The 19,450-nt window shown below is 40.5% G+C and overlaps 1 protein-coding gene across 2 annotated transcripts in view; it reads left to right on the forward strand.

Annotated features, from left to right (window-relative positions):
* Nucleotides 1-19,450, forward strand: part of ACOT9 (acyl-CoA thioesterase 9) — a 65,650-nt gene that overhangs the window by 19,956 nt on the left and 26,244 nt on the right. The window contains exons 3-4 of one of the 2 annotated variants that reach the window (XM_060003086.1): nucleotides 504-706; nucleotides 9,675-9,731. In XM_060003086.1, the coding sequence (XP_059859069.1) occupies nucleotides 9,709-9,731 (23 nt within the window). In that variant the 5' untranslated portion in view covers nucleotides 504-706; nucleotides 9,675-9,708. Of the gene's footprint in view, nucleotides 1-503; nucleotides 707-9,674; nucleotides 9,732-18,115; nucleotides 18,464-19,450 lie in introns of those variants that run through there. The other variant, XM_060003087.1, reaches the window with a different exon arrangement.

Genomic DNA, 19,450 nt, shown 5'->3' on the forward strand with positions numbered 1-19,450 from the left:
CTCTGTGTGTGTGTGTGTGTGTGTGTGTGTGTGTGTGTGTGGTTAAAATTAAATACAAAATGGAGACTGGACTTGAGAATTCCCTGAGCAGACAAAACCATTTAAGCCAGTAAGCTCAACTAAATCTAGCTTATTTCATGAACATAAATGAAACTTAACCTAGGTTATTTCTTGTAAATACCTCTGACAGTCATAAAAAAGAAACCTTAAGTCATGGTCTTTAAAATGGTATGAGGTAATCACTTTTAACCAATCCCCTGCCATCTAGAACCCCCCATTGTAATAACCAGTCATTGTAAACGTTAATAACTTTCTCATTTTCACTTTTTTTTCCTCTCATTTTCACTTTATAAGCCTTGCTGTAATTTAATGCCTGTGACCTTCATATCCATCTTTGACTCTGGAAGCTCCCAGTTCCTGTTTTTATATACACAACAAACTCTTACTAAATACTATTTATTGATTTGGTGGTTTTGATTATGTTATTTCTGGATTTTTGACAGTTTTCTGACATCAGAAGTGGTATCCAAAGAAGACCCTCAACAACTCTGAGGCCAGTGAGCAACCACGTGCTGGTACCCACTGGGCCCATTGAGCTCACCACTTTCTTGCCAACCTTGCAGTCAGCCTGAATGTTGCTCTCTTTGCATGTTGAGCTCTTGGAATTTATTGTGCATACCCGTATTCTGTTTGTTGAAGCTTCTTGGTAAGTCACCCTTCTGTCTGAAAGGGGAGAAACTTGTGATTCCCTGGGATTTAGGCAATGGTAGGATGACTGAGGTCCTCACAGATTGTTTCAGGGAATCTAGAGGAAGAGATAGGTTCCACCTCATCTAAATCTCATTCTCCTCCTCCCTTAAAAACTCTTGCTTCTTGTATGTATACCTACTATGGACCAGGATCTTGTGCCTTTCTGGCAAAATGGATGAACTTTACAAAGGATAATTTGGAATTGTAGTGGCCACTTCGGGGAAATTTTAACTTAGATAAGATAGTCCACTTTACGGAGTGCCCTTGAAAAGAGGATTGCAAACCTCTCAGAGACGATGGAAGATACTCTTTGATTGGTATGCAGAAGTTTCTAAGAGACAAAATGACTCTAAAAATAGCTTTTCTAAAAGAATCCTTACAGTGCGCGTGTGCGTGTGCGCGCACACACACACACACACACACACACACGCACAAAATCTTCATTAAAAAACTTTGGCCATCTGAGCAGGTAACCTTAAATTAGTCTGTCGGCCAGAAAAACAATTTGGATCCAGATTCTTTTGAGTTTTGTATTATTATACCTGAGATATGGCTAAAATTAAAAACTATAAGACCTTTGTCTCTGTCTACATGTTTATGTATATCCATATATGTATGTATATTATATATATACATATATGATATTTTTTTGGCCACCCCGTGCAGCTTGTGGGATCTTAGTTCCCCAGCCAGGGGTTGGACCCGGGCCCTTGGCAGTAAAAGCCCCGAGTCATAACTACTGGACCGCCAGGGAATTCCCATGTATATATGATATTTTTTTTTTTTTTTTTTTTTTTGCGGTACACGGGCCTCTCACTGTTGTGGCCTCTCCTGTTGTGGAGCACAGGCTCCCGACGCGCAGGCTCAGTGGCCATGGCTCACGGGCCCAGCCGCTCCGCGGTATGTGGGATCTTCCCAGACCGGTGCACGAACCCGTGTCCTCTGCATCGGCAGGCAGACTCTCAACCACTGTGCCACCAGGGAAGCCCTACATGATATTTTTTTAATAGATCTTTATTGGAGTATAATTACTTCACAATACCGTGTTAGTTTCTGTTGCACAACAAAGCAAATCAGCCATATGCATACACATGTCCCCATATCCCCTCCCTCTTGAGCCTCCCTCCCATCCTCCCTCTCCCACCCCTCTAGGTCATGGCGAAGCACCGAGCTGATCTCCCTGTGCTATGCTGCTGCTTCCCACCAGCCAACTATTTTACATTCAGTAGTGTATATACGTTGATGCTACTCTCACTTCGCCCCAGCTTCGCCCTCCCACCCCATGTCGTCAAGTCCATTTTCTATGTCTGTCACTTTATTCCTGCCCTGCAACTAGGTTCATCAGTACCATTTTTGTTTTTAGATTCCATATATATGTGTTAGCATATGGTATTTGTTTTCCTCTTTCTGACTTACTTCACTCTGTATGACAGACTCCAGGTCCATCCCCTCACTACAAATAACTCAATTTCATTTCTTTTTATGGCTGAGTAATATTCCATTGTATATATGTGCCATATCTTCTTTATCCATTCATCTGTTGATGGACATTTAGGTTGGCTCCATGGCCTGGCTATTGTAAATAGTGCTGCAATGAACATTGTGGTACATGTCTCTTTTTGAATTATGGTTTTCTCAGGGTATGTGCCCAGTAGTGGGATTGCTGGGTCATATGGTAGTTCTATTTTTAGTTTTTTAAGGAACCTCCATACTGTTTTCCATAGTGGTTGTATCCTACCAACAGTGCAGGAGGATTCCCTTTACACCACACCCTTTCCAGCATTTATTGTTTCTAGATATTTTGATAATGGCCATTCTGACTGGCGTGAGTTGATGCCTCATTGTAGTTTTGACTTGCATTTCTCTAGTAATTAGTGATGTGGAGCATCTTTTCATGTGCCTCTTGGCCATCTGTATGTCATCCTTGGTGAGATGTCTATTTAGGTCTTCTGACCATTTTTTAAATGAATTGTTTGTTTTTTTGATATTGAGCTAGCTCCATGAGCTGTTTGTATATTTTGGAGATTAATCCTTTGTCTGTTGTTTCATTTGCAAATAGTTTCTCCCATTGTGAGGGTTGTGTTTTTGTCTTGTCTATGGTTTCCTTTGCTATGCAAAAGCTTTTAAGGTTAATTAAGTTCCATTTGTTTATTTTTGTTTTTATTTCCATTACTTTAGGAGGTGGGTCGAAAAAGATCTTGCTGTGGTTTATGTCAAAGAGTGTTTTTCCTATGTTTTCCTCTAAGAATTTTATAGTGTCTGGTCTTACATTTAAGTCTTTAATCCATTTGGAGCTTATTTTTGTGTATGATGTTAGGTAGTGTTCTAATTTCATTCTTTTATATGTAGCTGTCCAGTTTTCCCAGCACCACTTATTGAAGAGGCTGTCTTTCCTCCATTGTATGTTCTTGCCTCCTTTGTCATAAATTAGGTGACCATAGGTGCGTGGGTTTATCTCTGGGCATTCTATCTTGTACCATTGATCTATATTTCTGTTTTTGTGCCTGTACCATACTGTCTTGATTACTGTAGCTTTGTGGTATAGTTTGAAGTCAGGGAGCCTGATTCCTCCAACTTCGTTTTTCTTTCTCAGGATTGCTTTGGCTATTCGGGGTCTTTTGTGTTTTCATACAAATTGTAAAATTTTTTATTCTAATTCTGTGAAGAATGTCATTGGTAGTTTGGTATGGATTGTGTTGAATCTGTAGATTGCTTTGGGTAGTATAGTCATTTTCACAATATTGATTCTTCCAATCCAAGAACATGGTATATTTCTCCGTCTGTTTATGTCATCTTTGACTTCTTTCATCAGTGTTTTATAGTTTTCTTAGTACAAGTCTTTTGCCTCCTTAAGCAGGTTTATTCCTAGGTATTTTATTCTTTTTGTTGTAATGGTTAATGGGAGTGTTTCCTTAATTTCTCTTTCTGATTTTTCGTTGTTGGTGTATAGGAGTGCCCGAGATTTCTGTGCATTAATTTTGTATCCTGCAACCTTACCAAATTCACTGATTAGTTCTAGTAGTTTTCTGGTGGTATCTTTAGGATTTTCTATGTATAGTATCATGTCATTGGCAAACAGTGACAGTTTTACTTCTTCTTTTCCAATTTGCATTCCTTTTATTTCTTTTTCTTCTCTGATTGCTGTGGCTAGGACTTCCAAAACTGTGTTGAATAAGAGTGGTGAGTGTGGACATCCTTGTCTTGTTCCTGATCTTAGTGGAAATGCTTTCAGTTTTTCACCATTGAGAATGACGTTTGCTGTGGGTTTGTCATATATTTCCTTTGTTATGTTGAGGTAGGTTCCCTCTATACCCATTTTCTGGAGAGTTTTTTTCATAAATGGGTGTTGGATTTTGTCAAAAGCCTTTTCTGCATCTATTGAGGTGATCATATGGTTTTTATTCCTTAATTTGTTAATGTGGTGTATCACATTGATTTGCATATATTGAAGAATGCTTGCATCCCTAGGATAAATCCCACTTGATCATGGTGTGTGATCCTTTTAATGTGCTGTTGGATTCTGTTTGCTAGTATTTTGTTGAGGATTTTTGCATCTATGTTCATCAGTGATATTGGTCTGTAATTTTCTTGTTTTGTGATATCATTTACTGGTTTTGGTATCAGGGTGATGGTGGCTTCATGGAATGAATTGCTCCCTCTGCAATTTTTTGGAAGATTTTGAGAATGATTGGTGTTAGCTCTTCTCTAAATGTTTGATAGAATTTGCCTGTGAAGCCATCTCGTCCTAGACTTTTGTTTGTTGGGAGATTTTAAATTACAGTTTCAATTTCATTACTTGTGATAGGCCTGTTTATATTTTCTAATTCTTCCTGGTTCAGTCTTGGAAAATTGTACCTTTCCAAGAATTTGTCCATTTCTTCGTGGTTGTCCACTTTATTGGCATATAGTTGCTTGTAGTAGTATCTTATAATCCTTTGTATTTCTGCAGTGTCAGTTGTGATTTCTCCTTTTTCATTTCTAATTTTATTGATTTGCGTCCTCTCCCTTTTTTTCTTGATGAGTCTGGCTAAGGGTTTATCAATTTTGTTTATCTGATCAAAGAACCAGCTTTTAGTTTTATTGATCTTTGCTATTGTTTTATTTGTTTCTATTTCATTTATTTCTGCTCTGATCTTTATGATTTCTTTCCTTCTACTGACTTTGGGTTTTCTTTGTTCTTCTTTCTCTAGTTGTTTTAAGTGTAGGGTTAGATTGTTTATTTGAGATTTTTCTTGTTTCTTGAGGTGAGATTGTCTTGCTATAAAATTCCCTCTTAGGACTGCTTTTGCTGCATCACATAGGTTTTGGGTCGTTGTGTTTTCATTGTCATTTGTTTCTATGTTTTTTTTATTTCTTCTTTGATTTCTTCAGTGATCTCTTGGTTATTTAGTAGTGCACTGTTTAGCCTCCGTGTATTTGTGTTTTTTACAGTTTTTTTCATGTAATTGATTTCCAATCTAATAGCGTTGTGGTCAGAAAAGATGCTTGATATGACTTCAATATTCTTAAATTTTCCAAGACTTGATTTTTGACCCAAAATGTGATCTATCCTGGAGAATGTTCCATGTGCACTTGAGAAGAAAGTGTATTCTGCCACTTTTGGGTGGAATGTTCTATAAATATCAGTTAGATCTATCTGGTCTATTGTATCATTTAAAGCTTGTGCTTCCTTATTTATTTTTCGTTTGGATGATCTGTCCATTGGTGTAAGTGGTGTGTTAAGGTACCCTACTATTACTGTGTTACTGTTGATTTCTCCTTTCCTGGTTGTTAGCATTTGCCTTATGTATTGAGGTGCTCCTATGTTGGGTGCATAAACATTTATAATTGTTATATCTTCTTCTTGGATTGATCCTTTGATCATTATGTAGTGTCCCTCCTTGTCTCTTGTAGCAAACTTTATTTTAAAGTCTATTTTATCTGATATGAGTATTGCTACTCCAGGTTTCTTTTGATTTCCATTTGCATGGAATATCTTTTTCCATCCCTTCATGTTCAGTTTGTATGTGTCCCTAGGTCTGAAGTGGGTCTCTTGGAGACAGCATATATATGGGTCTTGTTTTTGTATCCATTCAGCCAGTCTCTGTCTTTTCATTGGGGCATTTAATCCATTTACATTCAAGGTTATTATCGATACGTATGTTCCTATTACCATTTTCTTAGTTGTTTTGGGTTGGTTTTTGTGGGTCTTTCTCTTCTCTTGTGTTTCCCTCTTTGAGAAGTTTCTTTAGCATTTGCGGTAAAGCTGGTTTGGTGGTGCTGAATTCTCTTAGCTTTTGCTTGTCTGAAAAGCTTTTGACTTCTCCGTCAAATCTGAATGAGATCCTTTCTGGCTAGAGTAATCTTGGTTGTAGGTTTTTCTCTTTCATCACTTTAAGTATATCCTGCCACTCCCTTCTGGCCTGTAGAGTTTCCACTGAAAAACCCGCTGATAACTTATGGGGATTCCTTTGTATGTTATTTTTTGTTTTTCCCTTGCTGCTTTTAATATTTTTTCTTTGAGTTTAATTTTTATTAGTTTGATTAATATGTGTCTTGGTGTGTTTTTCCTAGGGTTTATCCTATATGGGACTCTCTGTGCTTCCTGGACCTGAATGACTATTTTCTCTCCCATGTTAGGGAAGTTTTCAGCTATAATCTCTTCAAATATTTTCTCAGGCCCTTTCTTTTTCTCCTCTTCTTTTGGGACCCCTATAATTCGAATGTTGGTACATTTATTGTTGTCCCAGAGGTCTCTGAAATTGTCTTCAATTCTTTTCATTCTTTTTTCTTTAGTCTGCTCCTTGGCAGTTATTTCCACCATTTTGTCTTCCAGCTCACTTATTGTTCTTCTGCCTCAGTTTTTGATTCCTTCTAGTGTATTTTTCATTTCAGTCATTATGTTGTTCATCTCTGTTTGTTTGTTCTTCTAGATCTGTGTTAAACATTTCTTGTATTTTCTCAATCTGTGCCTCCATTCTATTTCTGAGATTCTGGATGATCTTTACTATCATTACTCTGAATTCTTTTTCAGGTAGATTGCCTATTTCCTCTTCATTTATTTGGTCTTGTAGGTTTTTACCTTGCTCCTTCATCTGTGATAATTTTTTTTGCCGTGTCTCTCTTTTTTTTTTTTATGAGTGGGATTGTGTTCCTGTCTTACTGGTTGTTTGGCCTGAGGTTTCCAACTCTGGGGTTTGTAGGCTATTGGGTAGAGATGGGTCTTGGTGCTGAGATGAGGAACTCTGTGAGACCTCACTCCAATGAATATTCCCTAGGGTCTGAGGTTCTCTGTTAGTCCAGTGGTTTGGACTCGGAGCTCCCACCGCAGGAGCTTAGGCCCAATTCTGGGCTCATGAACCAAGATCCCGCAAGCCATCTGGAGCGGCAGAAAAAGCAAAAAAACAAAAAAAACCCCAATAACAAAGTGAAATATAAAATTAGACTAGGAAACTAACAGATATGTTATGAAGAATATAAAAGTAAAAATATAGATGAATCAACAACCGGAAAGAACTACAGTACCAGTAGTTTTACTAGTAGTACAGAACTACTAGTAAAAAAGAGGAGGAGGGGGGAAAAAAAAGGTGGGGGAAGGCCTTGGCTGTGGAGGGCAGGGCCTAAGCAAGGGTGAGGTTTGGGCGGTGGGCAGGGGCAATGCTCAGGACCCACAGGGCTGGAAAAGGCCTTGGGGGCTGTGGGGATTGGGGCTTAGGATCAAGGAACAGAAGGGGCCCAGGTGTGCCCCCCCAACCCTTGGTCTCAGAAGGCAGGGGACCTCACCTAGGAGCCCAGCAGGCTTCCTGGGCTCGAGTGGGTGGGGTAAACGCCCTCCTGTCCTGCTTCTCTGGTCTGGGAGGGCCCCTACCGCCTGCTTCTCCTGATCTCCCTGGCCTCAGGGGCACTGATTCTGTCTGGCTTCCACTTCTCCTCCCTGCTCAGTACCTCTACGTCCTACTGGTTCACTTTAGGGTTCCTCCTGTCTCCTTGCGGGTCTCCCCACCAGCGGCCGGCAGGCGCCCTAGTTGTGGGGAGACGCTAACTCTACATCTTCCCACACTGCCATCTTGACTCTGCCCCTGATATTTTAAAAAGAATTCTACTTAGTTGGCTTAAAGAGAAATAAGTGCATGTATAAATTAAATATTCCTAAAACTCTCAGAAATGGAAACTCTAATCCAGCTGTTTTCAAGTTCACATGATCAGGATAATCTTTGTTAAATAAAAGTTAGTTTAAGTTTGTTGGTTTAATAAAAACAGCCTTGTCTTTGGAATTGTCAATATTAAATGTAATACAAACATATAGCTTTTTCTACCTTGGTTTATTTGTCAAATAGGCTCATGCTATCTCTATGTTACAAAATAACTTAAGGGCTTCCCTGGTGGCGCAGTGGTTGAGAGTCCGCCTGCCGATGCAGGGGACACGGGTTCGTGCCCTGGTTGGGGAAGATCCCACATGCCGGAGCGGCTGGGCCCGTGAGCCATGGCCACCGAGCCTGCACATACGGAGCCTGTGCCCTGCAACGGGAGAGGCCACAACAATGAGAGACCCATGTACCACAAAACAAAAACAAACAAACAAACAAAAAACAAAAAACAATAACTTAAGATGATGGCTAGCTGTTTGATGGCTAATCTAAGCATAATTGTTAAAAACAAGTAAGTTAAATAAATGTAAATAAAATAAAAGTTTATACTAAGCTAAACTAAATAATGAACATTTATTGTCTAGATCATTTCCAAATAAGATAATTTACTGAGACATTGATCACTAAACATAAATTTAAATTTATTTATTTTTCTTAATTTTTACAGAGACAAAGATATTTGGGTCTATTAATAAATATGTCTTTTGCCACATTAAAACCACATTAAATATTGTACTATGAAAAACGTGTTTCTAAAAAATATAAGTTTTTATAATTATGTATTTATAAATTTGCTAATTTACCATAGGGTGCTAATATATGATAGATAGTTCACTACTGCCTGCTTTGTAATTTTCATATGTAAAAATAGAGCTACTAGAAACAATAAAGAGTGAAGGAAAACAACTTTGTATACAAAGAAAGGGAAGAAAATTGGATTTAAAAAAATATCAGTACAGATTTATTTCATTTCTTCATAAAAAACAACTCCATAAAATATTTGAATAAAAAAGGAACAAACAGTTTTCAGTAAGTGTTTGCATATTTTTTCTACATACTTTCTTCTCCCTTCAGATTCCAAAAACAGAGTAGAACTGAGACATTCTTAATTTTGTCACAGCTACATAGCCTTTAATTCTGTCAACAGAACTTCTATTCATTCTCCATAAAGCCCCTGAATATCTAGCATTAGGAAATTAATGAACTCATTGATCTAAACCCGAGGATACAAACCCCTAACAAGTGCCAAAGCACTCATTCATTATGAGACTGGCTCTTCTGTTTCCTTGCTAAGGATGTAGAGGTGTGTTCTACATCCTGAAAATAATAGACTGAGTTTACATGGCATGGATACGAGCAATAGTTACTGCACAAGTGAACAGGACACAAAACCACCTGAGCTGGTTGTTTAGTGTATTTTAGGGAGAGGAGCTGATGTCTGGTTTTCTCTTTCCCTCTAACTCTTCTCTTTGACAACCAACAGCACATGAACATTATTTGTTAGATTATTCTGCCCTGCAGTTTTGTACTTTGATTCAAAGAAATGAAAACTGACATTGCTCTCCCTCACATTGATTGGAAGAAATCAATATAATAGTGAAAATATTGCTGATTCTAGGGATATGGAACATCAAAGTGATCCTTATTATGAGGTTTGAACTTGTAATTTTAAAAAATTGTAGTTGATTTACAATAAAATGTATTTTCATATGAGGAGTATGCAAGGAATATAGGATGTGTTTTTGTTAAGGAGAAAGAGAGTAATGTGTAAAATAAAATGACTGTTTTTTTTTTCAGAAGAAGAAAGGAAAAAGAAGAAGGCAAAACCTTAATGAATATAGAAAGATGCAAAAGGTTTGTGGAAGAGAAATTTTATGTTGTGAGGTCACAGCTGGCTAAAATTGAATAGATTTATTTACAAGGATTTTTAAAATGAGCCCAGTAATGTACTGATACAAAACTAGAGTTTAATTTTCTCTCTGTTAAAATCACAAAATTTCTTAGATTATTGGTCTGTTCTTAATAAAATATTATAAAAGGTTTTTCTTTACCTTTAATGTAATCTGCCTAGGAAACAAGGATTCCGTGTCATGGGAAATATTTCCTGTGTTCCACATTGTCTTTATCAGATCTTTAATTAGGAAAACTGAGTTTTTTCAATTTTAAGAGCTAAGGTTTTTTACAGCTATATAACTTCCTATATTTGCCTTTGAAATCTTTCAGTTATCACTTTGGTGAACAGATAACTAAGTGTTATGTCATAGTGACTTACACTCCTAATTGATCAAGGGTTTCAAATCTTTTGACATTTTTAACAAACTTCCCCAAATCAAATTCTGAATGAAGTCTTTTTGACCTCAAACTAACTTTGGAATTTTCCAGAGGGCCCCTGGAAGTTCTGAAAAAATTTGCTCTTTCTCCTTATAAAAGAGAAATCTCAGTTTATTTAGGCTTATTTGATATTAAATTGCATGGCAAACATTGTCAAATAAAAAGTAATGTTTGACCTTCTTAGATTATATTTACATAGTATATATTATTAATATGTGTTCTAGAAATTATATGAAATTCCTAAAAACCTGGTATGTCCTTGTATAATGTTATCAGTCAAAATTCCAGTGATTATTTTATAATATTGTATGTCACAAAATAATAACTTGGGCATCATTTTTTGGTGAATTCTCACTAGATCTTTAACCATGGATGTTTTTAAGTCTTTTGTCACAGTTATTGTTTTACTCTTGATTCCTCTCTGAAAGCACTTGTAATCATCTACAGGCAAAATGCTTCATCTTCAAAGAGATTTATGGAAAAGATATTAACAAGTACTCTAGAATACAAGTTTCTGATAACTTTAAGATCATAACACTGAACTGGGTAAGAATTTCTAAGACTCTACTGGAAAAGTGATTGATTCATAAAGCTACTAACCCAAGATGAAGCAAAACAAAAATTAATTACAGGAGACTGAATGAACTGATGAAGATGATTATAACTTTTATGACTTCATTTTAAATATTGCTGGTTGTTTAATGTTTTGTTTTCCAGATTTAAAGGACTCCTTTTGCTCCTCTCTTTTAAGCTATTAATATTTATAACTTGACAGCAATTTGAGAAAGTATGCTTTTGTAAACAAAAGTTGAAACATTTATCTTTTTCTCCCTACCTAATCCCTCCAGAATTCAGAAACTCTTATTAAATACTCTTCTTTTCATGACAATATATGTATTTATATAAACTCAATAAGAATTTGTTCTTCTTATAGCAGGACACAAGTAAACAAGTCCTTAGCTTGGCTTCTTAGCCTAAAGAGACTTTAAAGGTCTAATCTGAAATTCTTTATTACCAGGCAATTTTAAAGAACTAAAGTTGACTTTATGGAGCCAGTAAAGCCCCTTGGATATTACCAAGGCTTTGACCAAAATGTCATGTTTGAGAATCTGCATAGAATTACTATTCTTACTACATTTATGTAAATAATCTATCCAAGTTTAATAAGATGACTTATAAACAAATTAGTTTCACTATAAGTATTTTGATAAAAGTGGGATGACTATGGAAAAAATTGTTTCACTAGAAAACTATGGTTATCATGGTATCTCTCCTACCAGGTAAGTATAGAAAAGTATGGTGTATTCTTTATCAAATTCTAGTCCTGTTAATTGTCTTTGAGGTTTCGTTATCTACTTGTAAACTTCAGAGAAATCACCACAATAGATCATGTATGGACAACCTTCATGCTTGTTGCTGTAAAGGCTGCTCAAGAAAGTTCAGTAGAATACCTGATGACATCAAAGACAGTTAAGCTGCAAACCAGGAAAATCCACAGATTGAAACTGCCATCCTTATTCCACTCCCTAAAGATGCTTCGAATTCAAATCTAGAAATGTTCTCAATTGGCTGCTCTCCAAACTCAGAAACTGAATTTATAATTTGCTCGAACTGTTAACCCTTGTTTTTCTTTTATTTCCATAGAAATGCGTCTTATTAAATTACCTTATTGCTCACATCATATAGAGGCCTAACTTAGGTGGAAGCACACCTGCAGTACCACCTCCTGAACTAAAATATCCTCATGTTCATCCTGTCCTAGGTAATCATGAGGATATATGATTGCTAATACATCGTGTTGTGCGTATGTTAAAAATATATATATATATATATATAAATATAATATGTGTATATATAGGTAAAGCCTGAATTTGATTACAGCCCATTCGAGTTATCTAGTTGGTTAGATCTTAGCTTCTGGGATTCTCTGCCCTTGAGAATTTTTAAAATTCTTGGCTACTATTCTGATTATAGTCATCATGTTAACCTTTCTAGTGCATTGTATCCTCCCAAGGGTTTTAAATGCCTTTTGCTAGCCTCTCTTACACCAAATGATATCCATCAGGACTAGACAACCTGAAGAATTCAGTGATCTAACTTCCCATGTCTATGATGATGATGCAGCTGTTGGTAACAGCAACTACATGACCCTCCATCCTGTTGACTCAACTATTGGAAACAATGAACGTGTGATTCTTTAGCCTGGCTGTATCAACAGTGGTTACCAAGAGTAATGCTAAACTAGTTGGCCACATCCTTAGCTTGCTGAGATAATGACCAGAAAGGGAGGAATTGCTAAACATAACAAAAGGGAGACCAAACCTGAGGCTTCCCTGGGCAGACAAAACCATGCAAGCCACGGAAGCAAAACTAAGTTTAGATTATTTCATGAACATAAGCAAAACTTAGGTTATTTCTTTTTTTTTTTTTTGCGGTACGCGGGCCTCTCACTGCTGTGGCCTCTCCCGTTGTGGAGCACAGGCTCCAGACGTGCAGGCTCAGCGGCCATGGCTCACAGGCCCAGCCGCTCCTCGGCATGTGGTATTTTCTCGGACCGGGGCACGAACCCGTGTCCCCTGCATCGGCAGGTGGACTCTCAACCACTGCGCCACCAGGGAAGCCCCCTTAGGTTATTTCTTATAAATGCCTCTGACAGTCATCATAAAACTTAAGTCATCTTCCTAAAAATGGTATAAGAGAATCACTTTTAACCAATCTCCTGCCATCTGGAACCCCCATTGTAATAATGAGTCATTGTAAACGTTAATAACTTTCTCATTTCACTTTATAAACTATCCTTTAATTTCATGCCCATGAGCTTCATATCAATCTTTGAATTTGGAAGCTCCTAGTTTGAGAGCTAAATACTATTTATTGATTTGGTGGTTTTAGTTGTGCTATTTTTGACGGTATCTATATATCTATATCTATGTCTTTATCTATACCTATACCTCCTCAGGGAGATATATATATCTCCTCAGGGAATTTTTACAGTAACTGCTAGGGCCAGGGTGAGGGAGATGCAAGAGCCTGAGCAATACATGGGGAATAACTGTGGGTTATAGTAGGAACTGGAGTCAAGGAAAAAATGGCCACTTTGAAGAGCCTTTTTCTGAGTAAAACAAGGATCTTTCTTCTCTCCAGGCTTGGTTTTTTCATCTCCACAGACGAGGCCAGACAGAAGCCATATGTGGTGTCCTGTGCAGTGTGCTAATGAGTTACCTATATAAACAGAACAAAGCAGTCTAGCAATCCCATAAAGATCACATATAACGATAAACCAGCTAGAATAATGCCACTGTTTCTGAAGATAAAGTCAACTAATACTAATGGCACCATCCTGTCTTTGTGTGGCCCCGTCTCCAAATAGCACAAGATACAAATTTATACCCAAAAACGTGTTATGTAAATTCAGACAACCAGCATGATTTTAATGTCTATAAAATATACAAATCCTCATCGTAAAGTCAGTTTCGAAAGCTTGCGGGCACTCTGAAGCATGTGCTTCTGCAGAGATAGTGAATTATGTTTATAGCTTTGTTCCCTCTATGGCTATGCATCCTGGTGCAGCTGTAATTGTATCAGAGGTACTTGTTGATTTTCCTTGGGCTGAGGAATGGCAGGGTTGGCTCCTATGCTGGCCCAGCTGAATGGGCTGCCTTGGGGTCTGAGGGGAGGCTCTATTTCCCAGCTAGGATGGTAGCAGTTGGGGTGGTGTGAAAAAAATGATGGAAAGTGGGTGGGCAAGAGAATGGAGAGAAATAGGATGCAGAGGGAGGAACGAATGGAAGAGAACGGAATTTGTTGGAGAGAGTGGATGAAGTGGGAAGGAGGGTGGCCGTGACAAGGTGAAGAATGATCAGAAGATTAGGCGTGGGTAGGAGAGTTGCCCACTGAAATTTTACCTTTTAAGTCCTATTTTATTGAAAGAGACATCTTTATTGAAGAGGACACCCTGAGATGAAGACGTCCTATCCTAAAGAAACCCTCTGATCCCATGTCACTAATAGTATGACATGTTTTACATGTTTGCCATTTTTTTTTTTTTTTTTTTTTTTGCGGTACGCGGGCCTCTCACTGCTGTGGCCTCTCCCATTGCGGAGAACAGGCTCCGGACGCGCAGGCTCAGCGGCCATGGCTCTCGGGCCCAGCCGCTCCGCGGCATGTGGGACCTTCCCTAACCGGCGCACGAACCTGTGTCCCCTGCATCGGCAGGCGGACTCTCAACCACTGCGCCACCAGGGAAGCCCCATGTTTGCCATTTTTAAGCAAGAGGAAATTGTTAGAGGAAAAAGAGCATTGCTAAAGATATAAAACCTTTCAACACTTGGATTTGATGAGCAGTCATAAAGGTGGAGCTGAGGAAAGGTAAGGAAAGTGATAAAAAATTACCAGTGTTTTGAAATTTCCTAGCCTGGGTTTTACTTCTGTTGGAACAAGTGGATATAATACTAAGCATTTTCGTGTAACAGCTCACTAGTCTTTCAGGTTTAGGGGGAAAATCACCTTTCCATTGTTTCCTCCTCCCCCTCACAACTTTATTTTGTATAATCTCTAGCCTGGGAAATAAGCTATTTTTTAAAAAGTGGTTTCTCTATCCTAATGAAATAATAGCATGAATCAATTTGTTTGAAAGTTGATGACAGTTTTCCAACAACATTTTCTACCTGAATTAGATATCCAAAAATATCTATGGTTTAGCAGCCCAAGGATGCTTACTAGATACTTTTCACTCTTAATACTAGGTTGAACTGATAACGTATTGTTAGGTTTTGTTATTTGTTATGATTCTTCTGCTTGTAATAATAATGACATTGATAATGTCTTATGTATCTGTCAGTGTATGATGAGGTGTCTTTGATTTTAATGATACATTTGATACCATTTCTGTTACCCTGAGACCATTTCAGAATAGAACTAACGGAGAATAACAACAAACAGGTGGGGTGGACAATCTATTATTCAGGACAGTGATTCTCACCACCATACAACTGTTGCGTGTTTCCTGGCCTGATTTTGTGACCACTTTCCTTTCTATCCCTGCTGTCCAAAATTTGGTATAGCATATACCACATTTACAACCCCACTACCACCACACACATAGAAATCAGGGTTGCTAAGCTGTTTTAAGAATTTTACTCATGCTGCCAACTGAGATAATTGTAGACATGTGGTTGAATGCTGGGCTGGCTGGGTTTTAGCAGGGGTTCCCTGAGGTTAGAACTAAGGTAAGTGGGCTAAGTGATGAGATCATTTTTTTTCTCTTTAAATAACATCTGGGACTTCCCTGGTGGTGCAGTGGTTAAGAATAGCCTGCCAATGCAGGGGACACGGGTTCAAGCCCTGGTCCGGGAAGATCCCACGTGCTGCAGAGCAACTAAGCCCGTGCGTCACAACTACTGAACCTGCGCTCTAGAGTCCGCGAGCCACAACTACTGAAGCCCATGCACCTAGAGCCCGTGCTCCGCAACAAGAGAAGCCACCGCAATGAGAAGTCCGCGCACCGCAATGACGAAGAGTAGCCCCTGCTCGCTGCAACTAGAGAAATCCGGCGCGCAGCAACGAAGACCCAACACAGCCAAAAAGAAAATATAAAATAAATAAATAACATCTGCAGTGGGACATCTGTGGGGTTGGTTGCTCTGTACTCCTTTTCTAAGGAGTGCTGCATATTCCCCTCTGAGAGGCTACTTATGGAAATAGCCATACTAGTAGATGGTGACCTGTCCATGGGCCTGGGTAAGGAGGTTCCTGGTAAGTCAAATGGGCCAATCACATCACCTTGCCCTGCTGCCACAGTTGACCAGTCCAGGGGTGTGTACCTGATCCCACCTGGGCCAATGAATCTCTTTTCAGGACTTTTTGTATTTGGGATACAGATTTTCGGGTCAGTCTCCAAGAATGTGGATGTGTCTGCGATTGTAAAATGTGAAGTTCAGGAGATGCTTTGGCCATGTGGAGGAAGCCATTATTCAGAGAAAAAAGAATGAAGCCAGTATGCAAAGTATAGCAAAGATAAATGATGGAGAAGAGGCATCTTTATGGCACTGAGTCCCTGGTTCTAGCTGTTCCAGCCAACATTGACACTGTTTATACCCTGATTATACACTGATGAGAATGTGTCTGGCTGGAAGGGGACTTGATTGCACAAAATTACAAGCTACCCCTACGTACCATTACACCAGCTATGTAACCTAAAAAATTCTCTTGAACTTAATTTTTTTCCCTGAACCTACTATTGCCTCAACCGAAAGTTCAAGTAAAAACCAACCAAAAAGTGTAATTTGATAAAATATTTATTGCACTGTGTTAGGTGTGGTAGAGTATAAGGAAGTATTATTACCAAACCAAACCTGGGTCTGCTCACCTGACTCATGGTAAAGCCAATCTACTGACACCGGGTTGTGATGAAGGAAAGTATAGTGTTTATTGCAAGGCACCCAAAGTGGGGTCAAGCAACGAGATACGGCATCTCATGCTCAAAAGGCCCAAACTCCCTGATGGCTTTCAGGGAAGGGCTTTTAAAGGCCACATTATAGGTGAGGATTGTAGGGGGCCTGATCATCTTGTGGACATTCTTCTGATTGGTTGGCGGTGAGGTAACAGGGTGGTATTTTGGGAGTTAAACGTCATCAACCTTCTGGTTCCAGCTGGTCTGGGGTCTACGTGCTTATGGGCAGCATGCAGTAAACTTCTTCCACCTGGTGTGAGTTTCAGTGTCTGCCAAACAAATCAAGGACGTGGCTCAGGATATTGTCTATAGCTCTTGAGGAGGAGCTAAAGGTCCTTGACTTTGCTTTATGGCTAAATTATTATTATTTTGTCTTGCTTGACTGTTTTTCCTTTGTTTCTGTATCTTCTCACTTCTCTGAGTAAATTTGCTTCATAGAACTTGGGGAAGGCCTAGGAGGCTAAAGCTTTCCTATAAACGAGAGGCAGGAGATATGGTGGGGGAGGGGGGAATCTGTACCTGGGAAGGCCCTGTGGGGTACTGCTCGGTTTCCGGTTTCCGTATAGCCTCCACAAAACAAAACAAAACCGTCCCTGATACGGTATGGACAACATGAATTAAAAGGAAGGCGAGATCCCTGCAGGCCAAAAGGACAGTCTGGATGTGGGACTGATAAAAGCAGGGAAAGTTTGGTGGAGAGGAAAGAGGAAGCCAAAGACCGTGCTCCATTTGTAATTCATAAAGTGATTTTTTTAAAAAGCCAGCTTAATTAAAATTGACAAACTTTTAGTAAGCATGGAGTATCAAAAAACATACGGTATCAACCCTGCCTTTTAGGAAATTATCATCTTCAAGGACAAAGCAAGACGGGCATGTATTCTGGAAAGATCCCCCCTCATTACCTTATTTTATTTCCTCCTTAGACCACTTTATCACGTTTGAAACGATATAATTTGCCAACTTGCTTGCTGACTTGTTTTCCTTCCCTATAAGGTAAGCCCCCTAAGGGCAGGGAGTTTTGTCTGTTTTGTTGCATTTCCAGAATCTACAGCGTCTTGCGCACTGCAAACAGCTGAATAAGAATTCGTTGAATGAAATGGAGAATCAGATCCTAGGGTAAAAATCATCTTAACTTTTTGGCCTTGAATCTCTCTGGGCGGGCCAAGATCTCCAACCGTCAAACACTAGGGGGCAGACCGAAATTAGGAGAGGAACAATTTTTTTCCCCTTCGAGTAAAGGTTTTCAACCATTGCTTACGTTAGCATCATCTGGGGCGCCTTTAGACATCCTGAAGACCAGGCTGCACCCCTAATTCAGAATCTCCATAGGGTGAGGCCCAGGCATCGGTATTTTGGAAAGCTGCCCAGAAGATTCCAACGTGCAGCTAAAGGCCAACTGGGAGCCGGGGCTTGGGGGTGAAGGTCGCGCAGCCTTCAGCGAAGCGGGATAACGGAGACAAGCTCCAAGGACGTGGCTGCATCTAGCCTCTAGGCACACCCCAGCGGTGCCGCCTGATGCATTTAATCAACAATGGAGGAGAGAGACTAACTCCAGCTTCTCGCCAAAGAGTGGGCCTTCAAGCGCAGCGTAGCCCCGCCCCCGGGCAACGAGGCCCCGCCCCCGACCGCGGCCGCGCTGCAAGGGTGGGGTCCTGGGGAGCTAGGTCCAGTCAGGCGCCCGCGAACGCTCTCCCTCTCCCGCCTTCCATTGCCTCAACTTCCCTCCGCCAACCGGCGCGCGGGGCTCGGGTCTGTGGTCACGTGCACGGCGGCGGGCAAGCGCCATGAGGCGGGCGGCACTGCGGTAGGTAGCCAGGGGCCTGGCGGGGCGCGGACCGGAGGGCGCCCAGGCTCGCCCTCCGCGCCGCTTGCTGGAGCGGGCTGCGAAGGGCGGAACTAGTGCCGGGGATTTTGGGCAGAAAATAGGGCCGGGTGGGGAAGGGCGGTCGCCTACCGCGACCCCGCCGGCCTAGGGTGGGGCCCCGCGCCCCCCACCCCCCACCTTCGCGTGTTCCGGCCCGGAGTTTGATGTTAAAAGCGAAGAGGCACTTTAAGGGAGGAAGTTGGGCGTTCCCTGAAATTCCTATCTCCTTGCTCATCAGGGGGGTGGTTTGGAGTTAGCCCCTTGTCAGAAAGCTAGTACTTAGGGCTGCACGTTGCGTTTCCGGCCCTCTGCCCTCCTTTGCAGAGCGTTTTAAAGGTTGAGTGCTTGACTGACTTGGACTCGACTTAAGTGTGTTGTAATGTGGGTAGAGATTGCAGGGCATCTTTTGGGCTTTCAGGACCTCAGGACTGTGTGACCAGGGCCCCTGGTGCTGATTGCACTTTACTTTTACTGAGCAACAAGGCCGGTAAGGCTAGGTGGGGGAGTGGCTTTGATTGGGCCCCTTTGACAAGGAGGATGCCTTTCTGCGTAAGTCATCATCCCAGCTTGTCCAGTTAAGGTGTAGGGCTTTAGACTCCAGGGCATGTCTGGCTCTCCCCCAACCCCCTTCACCGGAGCACTCCGGCTGTTCCAAGTTCTTTCTGCCTGGTTGGGTCCCAGGGGGCTCACCCCTGTTGCAGCTTCTGAATTCATCCCGCTATAGGTATGCCAGCCCCCCTGGTGTGGCCCACAGTGGTTCCAAGTGACAGTGATCCCCAGCAGTTCTCTTGGGGGCCCTGGATCTCTTTCACTGTCCCTGTGGACCTTGCTCTCAGTTGAAATAGGTTCTCTGTGTCTCTCTGTCTCTCTCTTCTCTTATTTACTTTGTTATACCATTTGAAGATGGATTGAAGGTCATTACAAGAA

The sequence above is a fragment of the Delphinus delphis genome, chromosome X (genome assembly GCF_949987515.2).
Source record: "Delphinus delphis chromosome X, mDelDel1.2, whole genome shotgun sequence".
Taxonomy (NCBI): Eukaryota; Metazoa; Chordata; class Mammalia; order Artiodactyla; family Delphinidae; genus Delphinus; species Delphinus delphis.